We start from the raw sequence: 13,239 nt of genomic DNA, 5'->3' as shown, positions 1-13,239 counted from the left end.
GTGGGGCTATTACCCAATCTGCCATGACCTTGTCATTTAAATTATATTTGAAACAAGCTGGCAAAAGCAGGTAAATTCACAGCAAAAAGAATTGCTGCTGTTTCTTCGTTATCAGTTCCACCAAGGACCGGGCAGCCAAAACTTTAGTCAGGTAAAATCCTTACCGGGTATGTTCCCTGGGAGCTTGCCTGACTGAGGTCTGCTTCCCTGGGTCCTAACTTACCAGCAGCTTGTAAAGCAGCAAAAGGAAGATTTGATGTGGCCAACCGTCCAAAAACCAGTGGCAGTGGTTTTCAGCCACCCCGAAGCAGCAGCCGGGTACCCAGCTCTCCTCATTGTCAGGTACCGGCAATAAAAAACAGTGCGGGCAAAAGATGTCAGTTCCTGTTGGTGCGTGAGTTTGGGGGTACCGGGGTTTGATATTTCACTGACATTTTGGGAGGACAAGGATGTTGAGAAGCGCAGCACGTGATTCTGGGGACAGGTGGAGCAAGGAGCAGGGGACAGAGCCGAGGAAGGGATGGCCCCTGGTCTGGAGACAGAGGAAGGGACAGGGAAGGTCAGGAAGCAGAAAGGTGCAGAGTGCGCTGAGGAACAGCAAAAGCAGAGCGACCGAGCTAGGAAGGGCGATGCTGCGAGGTGGTGCCGTGGTCAGATTCGTGGATCTGAGCTGAAATGTGTCTATGTCACAAGCAAAATGTCCTCTGTCATGCGGCAGGGATCATTTTTAAGTATGCCACCTTCCACTTTGGTTTTTTCCTGCATGTGTTTTTCACACAACCCACTCTGAAATGCCCTGTTTGTTTACTTTTTTAAAACCCTGGCTGATGTTCCTCGCAGCACTGTTTTTATTCCCTTCCTCCAGTTAAAGAGTATCATGGAAAAGTGCTGTGGAAGCAGAGCTTTTCCACCGAACGTGGTGATAATGATTAGTTCCTGTCATGACAACACTGGTGAAGCACTCTTCTTATTTTCTCACAGGAGTTAGCATTCTGCATATCATTTTTGGCATTTCTTATCATACTTCATCACCTTTGGAATCTGATTCAATACATGATTTGTACTTTCATGGGTAGGAAATGTTTTGTTTTACCTTTAACTAACAGTTAGAATAGTGGCTCTGGTGATGTTCCTACGTGGTTTTAAAGGTTTTTTCCCCCTTTCTTCCCATCCAACATCATGCTGGTTCACAAAACAAGCTGCCTAAAATATTTCTTCCTCGTGCCTTTGAAATGCCACCCTTCAGCTTTCTCCTGCATGGTTGAACATTGCATCTCCCTGGTTCGAAACAAAAAGAAACATCTATTCCCTCAGATAAATGGGCTTATATTTCAGTTGCTGTTCAAAAGACCAGCAGGATGGAGAACCTGTGGGATGACAGGAGATGTGAAGAGTCCCGAGCTTGTTCAGTCCAACAAATGGGAGAAGAAAATCTGGAGAGCAATGATTGTCACCAGAAGGGTAAACATCAGAAAGAAAAACCCACTGAACAGTCCTGCTGCCAGGATTAGAGACAGTCTGTGTGGCGGGTTACAGAAGGAGGTGAAGCCTCCACCGAGTCTTGTCTCCTTGTGTTTGGTCTCAGAAGACAGGCTGAGCGAGCTAGGAAGTGGAATACATACTTTGTGTGTTAGACTTCAGAGATCCATTCTCCTCTTTGGCATTTCAGGACTCAGGCGTGTGGTTTTTGAGCCCTTTCTACCTGAAGGCTGTCACCAACAGCACATAGGTGTGGAGCTTTAGGCACCGCCAGAATGATGTGTGTGCTTTGGAAAGACTCAGGACATCTCACTGCTGGACTGGCGCACCTGGAGGGGCACGCAGCCCTCCAGGCTCCTGGAACTCTGACCTCTAACTAGGCATCGAGTCACCTTTAGAGTCAGATGTGTCTGCACAGCGAGCAGTGGGTGCGTAAGGAAAAGTTTGTTCAGTCTTTCCCCATATCAGATTTTTGTAGGCAACATCTCATGCGGTGACTCCATAAAAATTTGTGAGAGTTTATGGAAGTCTTGTGTTCACCTGGGTCTCCAGTTATCCAGTTTATCTCACCTGAGGGGAAGTACTGGACCCTGCGTTCTGTTCCCGTCAGAGGGGGGGCTGTCGGTGGCTCCGCAGGGCTTGAGCACATACATTTGGTTTGAAAGCAAATGCCAGTTGATCACCCACAAACAGTATTCTGATCTAATTTCCCTTTGCTCCAGTAAGTACAGTGCTTTAATTCCATGAGGATATAAAATATAATCAGGACTGAGCTGTTTGGGAAGAGAAATACTAATAGAGTGGCCTATGTTAATCTTGTTTCATTAGTTTTAAAATTTTCTATTACTTGCTGGTAACCTTATGCCATCTGCCAGGATTACCACAGGGACGGTCCTCTCTGTATGCATGTGCTGTAGTTCTCTTTGCCCTGCTGCTGAATACTTCAATTTCAGCTGGTGATCCCGTGAAAAATGGGTCACCTGCCCTCGGTGGAGATGAGCCTGTTGTAGGAGACCCGTGAATCAGCTAATATCCAAGCCCAAATTAAATTCTGTTTGAAGCTTCTTCCTAAACACCTCTTAAATTTCTCTTGGAAAAAAGCAACATGTTCAGCCCGTAGCTGAAATACAGGGCGAGCGCTAGTTGCAAAAAACTCAGTTAACGGTTCAAAAATTCTGCCTTTGCTTCTGTAATTTGACTCAGTGAGTGGGGACTCAGTTGCAGCAGCCAGGTCGAAGGCCACTCAGGCTGATGGTCAGTGGGTGGCAAATCCTGCCTGTAAATTTCCGTTTTGCATCTTCAGGTGAGATTCTTTTCCCCCCCACCCGCCTCAGTTTAGCAAATACAGGCAGAGAGAATCAGGAAAGACTTGATTGTTTCTCTTTTAACACCTCGCTCTCCCTGGCTTCTGAGAATTATCTGGGTGATTCAGAGGCAGCAGCGATGATGAGTCGTGAGGGCAATGCATTAAGACCGGCTTTCAGACAACAGTTTCTCGTAATTAATATGAGTGGCAAATACTTCACCTGAAGTTTTACCTCAAATAATCTGCTCTGTGATTTGTCTGGTGAGTCAGAGATACAATCTGATTTATACGTATTTCATTTTTTTCAGTCCATTACTAGCAAAAGTGACAGCATGGACAAAATTATTTCTCCTGTTCAACTTAATACAAAGCCAGGCTTACCTAGACATTGCCCTTCTGTAACTAGCTCATTTAAAAACTGAATTCTACCTCCCCTCCACCTCCTCCCCCGAGCATCGCTCGTTCAGCTCATTGTTAAGGTGTCCAGACAGGAGAATAGAGAGTAAACAAAAAATATTTCTTAATCACGGATGAACTGTGGCTGTTTTACATCACACTGTGGTAGATTCATGCCACAACAACACAAGCCATGTGTTTGTGAAATATTTGGTTAGTTTGGTGACATCTTTACAATAACCTTCAGGTCATTAAGTGAGAGACCAGTGACTAATTCAGAAAACCAGTTATCCCAGGCTGCCAGCCAATGGAGACAGATAGGTGCCGCGATGTTCAAACCGTGCCACGGGTGTCTGACATAGCTGTCACGCCTTTGAGCAGAGAATGAGGAGCTCACAGTCCGGAGAAAAAGCCATCTGAATTCCTCAGGGCTCTTTTGAATTCCGGGAGCACCCTATAAAACCTGCCTGAGTGACGCTCAGCCCCTGAAGGCGGTGATGGAAATACAGAGCCAGTCTCTTAGAGCGCTCCTGGCTCAGCACTTCTGCACGCAGAAGAAGCGGCTTGTTTTCGTGATGAAACTCTTGCTGTGTGACCTGCTCTGTTACCAAATGCCTTAGTGAGGACAGGGGGCTGGGGTTTCCCCCAGCAGTGCCAGCGAGCCTTTTCCACCTCCGGCACCAGATTCACTTTTTAAATACATTCGTTTTCATAGTTATACACAATTTCATAATTTAGTTGTATATTAAAAAAACAGGTTCCTTTTTTTTAAAGGTGCGGGGCACTCCCAAGCTTGTCTCTGGTGACAGCTGCCTGTGATCTGTGCTCTACGCTCTGAAATATCTCAGTCAGTAACTGTGGAGGGATCTGAGGCTCTAGAGCAGCGTTTATCACAGCTGCCTTGGGCTTTGCCCAGGAACATTGCGAGACGGGCAGGAGGAAGCTTGATTTAACTCCTTGCACAGGGTTTGGCTGCGCACAAGCCAGGCAGCGATCTAATGGGCGAGCAGCGATTACAAGGTGAGATGTGACACGACAGACGTCTGTCTGCAGTCACGGCGCTGGTGCTGAGCAATGTGTTGTTGGAGTAGAGTCATTTCTTGGCTACCAGGTTCAGCTGCTGCGGTTGTAGTAAGGAGCAGATTCAGGCAAGTGGAGGCTTGGAAAAATGAGCAGACAAAGGGGCAGCAGCAACAGGCGATGAAGGAAAAGGTGTTTTAACTGCGGCCAAGACTTTCTTTTTCTGTTATGTGGTAGCTTTACAGAATGGCAACCTGTTGCTTTAGCTGATGTTCCGGCTTTTCTTCCTGCCCCTCCATCAGTGTGATTTGTCTCTCGGAGAAGGTGCGCTGTGTCCAGAGCCCGCATACACCACCCCCGCATGCTGACAACAGCCCCAGCAGCCGGACAGTCAGCCACTCATGGTGGGAGCAGTGCTCCAACCTCCCCAGCACGCTGAGTGTCTACACACCCCACAGCTATGCTGGCTCCGTTATCTGATCCGGTGAATGGAGCTCCGGGGTGAGTCACAGGCTGAACTGGTGCTCTGTCTCATTCACTGGATTTACCAAAAGGCCATTTGCAGAGGAAGAAAAAGCTTTAGTTTACAACAGTCCACAGCACCCAAAGGAAGGACTGACTGCCTGACAGGGACAGGCTTGATGTTAAACCATGAGCAGCTTTGCTACTTCTCCCTGAAAGCTAATAGCAAAGGTCCTCTGACGTGGCTTAGACGGGTTACTGTCCCAGGGAAGTTCTTGGAAGGTCTTTACTTCACGTTTGCCGTGTCGATCTGAAGTCATAGCTACTTGTCTGATGAAGCAGCAGGAGGAGGAAGAGGGGAGAACCGGCAGCCATGAGTAGCTTTCTGGCTCTGGTGGCTAGCACATACCACCTACTCCTACAGCCTCTCAAAGCGACCCTTCCTTTGCTAGACAGCTCTCCAGGAGGGCTGGAAGGGAGCAGAAATGATAGAGGGCTGAGTGATCAGGAGGGCCTCAAAAACTTCACTGAGAGGAACAAAGAATGATGTGTGGGTAGATCCAGGAACGAGTGTTCTGACCAGACAGCCTCAATGCTCACACGTTTGTAAGACTCTCCTCCTGGGATTCCTTCACGTCGTGGGACAGGGGCAGGACTGGGTTTTATGCAGATCTGAAGTTAATCGTTCTCAACAAAAAGTAATGCCAGAGAGAAGCACCAATGGCTGGAATACACACGTATGTTATTTATGGCTTCTTCCTTTGAGTCGAGAGAAGGATAAGGCAAATACACATGGAAACTCTATTTTCTTTGTCCCGAGTTACAGTTAGAAGAAAACTGCTCTCTCAGACTGTTCTGTAAAATTGTTTCCACCACTGGTTCAAGCGCCTGGACCTCCCCAGCCCACGGGATATGTGTGGATCCTACACCGAAACAAGCCAGCAGGGCTGCTTCCCTCTGAGGGACACTTGGTCTCGTTAAGGTCGTTATGTAAGGGACATCGCATTAGGCATTATCCACATAATGGTAATGGTGGTGCAGTGAAAATCTATTTGAGAAAGGATTTCCTCCCGATGGGCTCCTAAAATTCACTCCTGGTCGCTGTGACAGAGCTGGTACCGTGACCGACGGGGCTTGACCGGGCAGATTGACTGCTGCGGTACGTTTTTCTGTGGCAGGTGACGGTAGCACCTACTTCAGAGAATATTCTGCAGGCTCCCGCTAATAAAAAAGAACAGATCCATATAAAATAGCTGCCTCCTCGCCCGAACCAGAACTGTTGTGATCTCTGTGACAGCTGCCAGGTGTAGTGCTGAAGAAGCCAGACAGCAGAAACATGTGAAAACAGAATGCTTGAACTAAAGCTCAAACTATTTAAAAATAACCTGTTGTGCGCCCTTTGTTTCCGCTCCCTGGAAGTGTTGAGTGCCAGAGGTTTAACACTTGACATTTGAGGCAGACAAGCAGCCCACAGGTTTGATGACTGTTTTGCGACCAGCCAGTGTTTTTTAATCACGCCTGCTCCTGTCGGCACCAGGGCTTGTTTCTAAACAAGCCAGCTAAAACACGGGAATTAACTTCAATTTCTCACTCATTTTCTGAAGCTACAGAAACGCCAGGAGCAAGAAGCTTGTTTTTTCACTGCTGCTCTCTCCAAGACCCACCTTTTCTGACAAAGCCACCCGCCTGCTCTCCTGCTAGATCAAGAGGAGGCAGCGAAGACACTGGGTGGTTCACACGCCTCTGAGGGTGTAGTTCCATTTTTTCTCTGGCAGCAAAGGTGATTTAGGAGTTTCTTGCCAAATGGCCCTGCTTCTTATTCCTGCCCAGATGCCGCCACTCGCACGGCATTTGTGCTGCGGCAGCTGTTTGTAGGGCTGTGTTGGAACCAAACCATTCAAATGATCCAGGTTTAAAAATACCTTCCTTCACCTCAGAAACACGACAAAGACCTGATGTCATCCCAGCGCCATTCCCATTCTTAGCACAGCCCCTCGCAGAGCTGCGGCAATGCCCACGGAGAGTGAACCGCGCCGGCAGAGTGGGAGGAGGCAAGTGGGGAGCCGAGGAACAGGACCAGCTCTGGCCAGCACTGCTGCTCCAGAAAACGTTCATATAGCAGCACAACAACTTGCGATCATTTAGTTATGCTCAGTCTGGGTAAAATACACTGCAGCGTGAAACAACCGGTTCAGCCCTCATTTCTCCTATTTCTCACATCTGCTCGCAAGGTGGTGGGATATAACCTCTGAGAGGAACGTTTTAACACTGGTTTCTCCAGATCCTACTTTATCAGAAGTCATCAAAAATAAGCAAAAAATTTCCTCAACAAAAAGGAAATCAAAGAAGATGATGCGGACTCTTCACCTTTCCTCCCCACTTACTAAACCTAAGAGTCACTGATCTTGTGAAAGTGGTGGTGCAAAGTCCTTGAGTCCTACCCAGCAGTTTTCTGACATCCCGAAGAATTTGGCTGGAATCTTTCCTGTGTAATTTCTGAAGAGCCAGATCTATCTAACCCGGTCACCGAGAGTGTCTCTAGAGTCAGTAGAAAGAAACAGGCACCTGCAGGGGGCAATCGGCCCTAGAGACGCTTATTTTAGGCTGGGACCAATCACCCCCCGGCTGTGCCTTTCTCTCACCACTCTCTTTAGAGGGGGTGAATAGCTTGTTTGAGTGGATATCCTCTTTCTGGATCCACTTTGGTAATGCGGATCCTGATCGTTGCACCTGACGGGTATGGAGATGGGTGGTGGTAAACTCCATTGTGGTTCAGCATCCCAAAGGCCTAGACTGCCCGTTTTTCTCCAGCGTAACAGGGTAACTGCTGAGCCCGGATAAATGAAACCATTACGACAAAGCCATCCCGCTCACCCCTCTCCTCCCCTCTACACCCTTTACAAGAACCTTACACAGATTTACATAGTGCTCTGCTTAAGGCAGCGAGATGCTGAACTGTGCTACTCCTCGTCAGGCCAGCCTCTGAGATCCTTACATGGCTTCCTGATGCAGATCCTAGTGTGCCAGCTGCTGAGGGATGCCGGATGGCTGCTCAGTGGGAGTTGAGGGTGATCAGCACCTCCAGAGATGTGTCATGTAAACGCCAGCCTGGACTTCGCTGACGGGAAAACCCGTCAGTCACGCAGGGTGTGCTTCCCTCCTGCCTTCATGAGCCGGCCTGGTGAAAATTCCTGGTGCTTGTTGAAAGCGTCGTCTGATGTCACCCGATACCACAGGGAAAACATAAATCAAAGTGTAGTTATTCAGCACTCTCTCAGCATTGGCCTCATGTGATGAATGTAATCTGAGGTAAACAATTTAGTTATTCCATATTACTGTTAGGGACCCAGACCAAGGGTTGTTATTCTAGGTAACATGGAAAACAAGCCCTACCCATGAGATCTCCAAGACTAAGATAAAGCTCAGGTAGGAGCTTGACAACAGTTACCTAATAGCAATGGACAGACACGATGAAGTGTTGAATTTGAGCCATCTGAAAGGCATGTGGCAAGGGCTGTGCCGTGCTCAGCAGAAAGCCTTTCTCTGGCAGTAGAGCAGGGCTGCGCTAACAGGGAGAGCAAGGAGATCCAGGATGAGATTGCACAGCCCTACAGAGGGGTGGGATGCCCAAATCCCATTGACATTGAGGAGACCTGCTTCTGCCTTTGACCCTTCAGCATCACCTCCTGGTTCAAATCCCGTTGTTTTCTGTAAAAGCCTACAGCCGAGGTCGTTGTCTCAGACAATCCCAGCACTCCGTATAACTCTGAGTTGTGTGGCTGCCCCTGGAACGGGGGAACGGACTTAATAACATGGACAGAGTTGCTCCCAGCACCTTTTGACGGTCTCTTGCCTCACACGAGGGTATCATACCTCAGTCATGGCGACTTGGAGCACAAATACTCAAGCGACAGAGGTGCGAAAACACAAGCCTCAAAGCCGAGGCATGGCCCTCTTGTCGGCTCCGTGCTTGCTTCACTCCTTCGCGCCTGGGCATGATGGCTAACGATTGCCCTTGGAAGGGCACACCAAGGCATGGCAGACCGGCGGCCCGCTGAGCCCAGCGAGGCGCAGGGAGTGAGCGCCTCGTCCAGCCAAACCCAGTGGGAATAGGCTGGCGCTCCAGCAGGGTTTTGCTGACACAGGAAGATGTCATCACAGCCCAGGATGAAGGAGTTAACACGTTATGAAATCCAGCTTTGGCAGTGGAGCAGACAAAGGCTGTTTTGTTTGAAAGGCAGCACCGGCAGCGCTGGTTAAGGAGGTAATGCGGTCACCACACCACGCTAAGTCATCACATTCTGCTTCTCCTTCTAACACGTTAGGTCCAAATCCTGTGAAACAAGCTGCTGGACTTTGAGCCCACTTTGAGCTCGGTGCTCAAAGTTAACCTTAGCTGAATGGACCTTTGGCTGGTTGGAATAGCAAGTGGAAGTGCTGAATGAAGCCTGTCTTGCACAGGAAGAGAAATGACAAGGTACCAGTGTGGTTTGAAGTAAAAAAAGAACAAAAATGCAGGAAATTATTTTTTATGCTTCTTGCCAGTCCAGTTCTTTGCCAGGGTAGAGAAGCGAGGAGGGCTGACCCATGCTGCTTACACACACAGCTGAGGGCTCAAACCAATTTCAACATGACTCCTGGCTAGCCCAGGCACCCCAGCTGTCCTTCCGAAAACAAAAAGCCAAGTTTTCAACACCGCCGAGGACTAATAAACCACCTACACTCCTGCGTCTGCTGAGATCAAGCGTGCAGAAGCCAGCACAGCTCAGAAAGTCCAGCCGCGTGTCCGCTGCTCAAACCTGGCTCTGGCAGTCAGGTTGGAGGGTTTGCACCCAGCCCCCTCCGGGGGGAGAGGAGGCTCTCCCGCCCGCGGGGCTCAGTTAGCCACCCCCCTTGTCGGCTGCATCCCCGCCGGCACGATGCTTTACAGTGCTTTTGCGTAAGCCTGGGAGACAACCCTTCTCAGCAGCGCTGCTGAAAACGGGCTTCGGTGTTCAAGCAGGCAGCTGCTTCTCCCAGATTCCTCTCCGTGCTTGTGCTCTCATCAAAGTACGTGATAAAGCCAACGAGCGGAAGTTATGTTCTTGTCTGTAAAAATCCTTTCTGAGCCCTGAGTTTTGCAGTGAGTAGCAGCGAGTGCCTCGCCTTGAAAGCAGGGATCTAGGTCAAAGATGAGGTCACATTTCAGATATCCAAGCAGACTCTCAGGTAGCGTTTCACTGGAACAAGTGGGGCTATTCCAGCCCAGAGCAACCGAGGGACTGGCTGTAAGAAAAGGAGATGGGAACTCTAATTACATGTAAATAAAGAAATAGGGAGCTACTTTTCTCATACCTCCGTGCTGTCTTGTTTGTTGGTGTCACGGCACTTAAACAGGTAGTAACTGGAATGAAGCCCAGTAGCCAATTTCTACTTATCAAACCACCAGTTCCTACTAATTCCTGTGGTACCCTTTAACATTAAACGCTTATGAAAATGCTTGGGCAAATCACCCACCCCATGCTGCTGTTCCTCACAAGCACCCCTGCTTTGTTGTTTGTTCCTGGACGTGTCTGTTAGCGTCACTGCGTGGGGAGCTTTCCATTTTAGGACAATATTATAAATGATTGGGGTGTGTTAATATTCAAAGGACACCACGCTGTCATTTTCCCCTCTGTTGAGTAGTCTCCTGGCAGCAAATGGGTCTCCCGAGACAGCGCTGAAGTTCCTGCAGTGAGGTGGAACCCCGCTCGGAGAAGGCTGGCACTATGGCTTTTCTAATTTTGAGCATGTACAATAACATATGTGCATACCTAGGAATAGAGAGGACAATAAAGTCCTGTATATTGCCAGTGAAATTGTGGTTTTAATGATGAAGACACATGGCATCCCTTAGCTACTGACTCACCCGTTTTTATATATTTTATCCTTAACAGGATTTCTGACACTATCACAAAGCCAGTCTTCAGTTTCTGCCAAAGGGATCTGAAAACACTGGAATTAGTAAAATGCTGCTGCATATTATACTGGTCTGTTAAATATTCAGCTGATTTTAAAAACGGTAATAACTCCTGTGATTAGCAGCTGCAGCGTATCTTGCCCAGGTTCCTTTTCTTCCTGTCAGCAGAGGGTACCTGTGCAAACAACAGCAGAATTTGGCCTGGAATACCAGCAGAAGCGTTTGTCTCTGTATTATTTACTTCCTCTTCTTGGGCTGAGTGAAATTGAAGGCAAATAAACATTAAACGACTTTAAAAAAAAAAACCCCAAAAGACGCCCAAGGCAGATTTCGTGACAGCAGAGCGAGGATCACTTTGAGTGGCAATGCACTGACAATAACTCTTGGCTTGGCTCCACACCAATCTGGAGACCCAGCCACGCGAGCCAAGCTGGCTCGGCATCGCTTCGAAGCAGGCGCTCGTCACCCTCGCTGCGGCAGCAGTCCAGAGGTCCAAAGCAGGACCGGCCCCTGGGTGCAGTGCGATGCACTCGCGCGGCCGAACCCTTCCCCTGCTGTTCTCCGTGGCAGAGGCCCCTCCAACTACTCTGGCGCTCGAAGCCTGGCTGGCCTCCCCAGATTTTCATGCTCCCCGCCTTTCCCCCTCTTCCCCACTCCGTTCCATGTCTCTGCTTGTGGTGAAATCTTTACGATTTTAATGCAATTTGCCTTTTCCTCTTCCACTTGTCAACCTTTTCCTTCCTTTACAGACTGGTTCTGAAGCATCCCCTCAAGGACGAGTGGAGGAAACTCCCGTGAGCAGCGAGCGGGGTGACGAGCCGGCTCGCCATGTCTTCTCCTTCTCCTGGCTGAACTCACTGAACGAATGATGACTCACGCCGGCTGGCTTCTGGTGTGCTGCTCCTCGGAGGGACCGTGAGCGCCGGCAGCCTGGCTGCAGTCCACAAAGAAACTGGCCTGGAAAGGGGCATCCGAGCAGGTTTTGTTCCCAGGAACTCAGCTGACCTCCACATTGCACCCAGCCCTTGAGATGACAGCCCTGGGAGGGATGGGAGCATGGGGACAAGCTATGCTGTATTGGAGCCGGGGTGTTTTCCAATCATGTCTTGTTTCCAAGGGGAAAATAGCATCACTACAGCTGTAGGCTGAGCACTGCTAGTGTTTTGTCACTCACTTCTTGGCACGTCCCCATGTAGGTGTAAATGCTTCACCAAAGTCGTTAGCTAAAACTCTGGCACGACACTCACCAGTAGCATCCTTTGCCAAAAGAACATTTCTCCTCGGTACCCTCCAGCGTCCCTGCTCATCAGTGCTGTGACTTCAGTGATACTATCCCACCCTTGGCTCCCCCAAGTCAGGGCTGTGTCTAAGCACCTCCCTGCAGTCACTCGTGGACCCCACAGTACCAGTGCCCCACCAGCCGTGGTGGCCGAACACGGGAGGGGAGGGGGAAGCTGCCATTTCTTCCTTTGCACTTGCTCTTCTCACTAAGCCACACAGATGCTGCTCACACAAACAGACTCTTTGTAGGGAAGGTGCCCAGCACCAGAGATGAGGAAGATGCACGTGCTGAAAACACTGGCCAAACCGCCACGCACGGGTGTGGGACACAGCCTTGAGGGTGTGGGGCAGACTCCAGAGTGCCGCCCATGTGTGTCCAGCCGTAATCTGTGTCCACGTGTTCTCAGTCACCCGTGTGTGCAGGAAAAGGGGAGTGTTCTTGCAAGAAACCAGAACATGGTGAGGTGGCCACTGGTCTTCATCCAAGGTTTTACTTGAAGGCCCCTTGGCACACTATGGAAAAGGCAAATGCCCCATGTCCTGGCCCGTGGGCGTGGCAGATGCTGAGCCATCTAATGAAATCAAATCTGTGTCTGAAAAGGAGCTCTACAAGCTGTACAGAAGGTGACGCTCCACGAGTTTTGCCACTGGGGACAGGGTGTCAGTGCTGAGTAGTGTTTAAAAGAGATCAGCGGGTTGCCAGGAGTGCTCGGTGCCGCAGGGGACCCGGTGTCAAGCTCTGCACTAGGGTTACATACATGTAACGTGTGGATCTTTCCAGGAGCCCCGAGCCGGGCCCTAAACACACCGTTTTGGCAGGGGACTGTGTCAGGCTGTCGGGCTGTGCCACATCCCAGCAGGACTGGTGAGCTGGCAGCGCAGACACAGCGAAGCGCCTGTTTAGCGGGATGGGAGGGTCAACTCCAGTCCTGACCACCCCTCAGCAGATGCTGAGTCACATGCACCCTCCTATTTCCCCTGGAAAACCCTCCTGCAAGAGAAGTTCTGAAAGGGCTGCACAGGCAAGCTCTGTGCAGAGCTTTGAGAGTCACACCACCACCGCCACTGCCTCCGGCTGCCGGAGCGGCTTTTTCCTGGAATCTGGTTTGGGGTGAGGGATTTCCGATTTTCTCCCTGGAGGATTCCCCCCAGTTCCTCCCGCGAAGTTTCTCCACAGGCAGCACCACCTCCCCAGTGCCCCTGGGAGGGACCTACCTTGGGCATCACCACTGGGACGGGAGGAGCCGCAGTGGGAAGGAAGCTGCGCTTTTGGGGTGTGGGGAGGATGAGCTAGAAAGAAAACACAAAAGACATGCAGGAGCACCTCACCGGTTTCGCCCACAGCCAGTGGCACGTC

General features: G+C 49.9%; 2 protein-coding genes across 2 annotated transcripts in view; one reads left to right on the top strand and one right to left on the bottom strand.

Annotated features, from left to right (window-relative positions):
* The window catches only part of TRIM55 (tripartite motif containing 55), a 29,454-nt gene extending 17,984 nt beyond the window's left edge, over positions 1–11,470 (top strand). The window contains exon 10 of the mRNA XM_010137563.1: positions 11,351–11,470. Coding sequence (XP_010135865.1) covers positions 11,351–11,470 — 120 coding nt within the window. The remainder of the gene's footprint in view (positions 1–11,350) is intronic.
* Positions 11,471–12,930: 1,460 nt separating this feature from the next.
* Positions 12,931–13,239, bottom strand: part of CRH (corticotropin releasing hormone) — a gene marked incomplete at its 5' end in the record, with an annotated part of 2,194 nt that continues 1,885 nt past the window's right edge. Inside the window, 2 exons of the mRNA XM_010137564.1 lie at positions 12,931–12,983; positions 13,098–13,172. Coding sequence (XP_010135866.1) covers positions 12,931–12,983; positions 13,098–13,172 — 128 coding nt within the window. The remainder of the gene's footprint in view (positions 12,984–13,097; positions 13,173–13,239) is intronic.

Source organism: Buceros rhinoceros, unplaced genomic scaffold (assembly GCF_000710305.1).
Source record: "Buceros rhinoceros silvestris isolate BGI_N320 unplaced genomic scaffold, ASM71030v1 scaffold12176, whole genome shotgun sequence".
Classification (NCBI taxonomy): domain Eukaryota; kingdom Metazoa; phylum Chordata; class Aves; order Bucerotiformes; family Bucerotidae; genus Buceros; species Buceros rhinoceros.
Note: the sequence above shows the minus strand (reverse complement) of the source record. Positions and strands in the feature narration are given on the sequence as shown.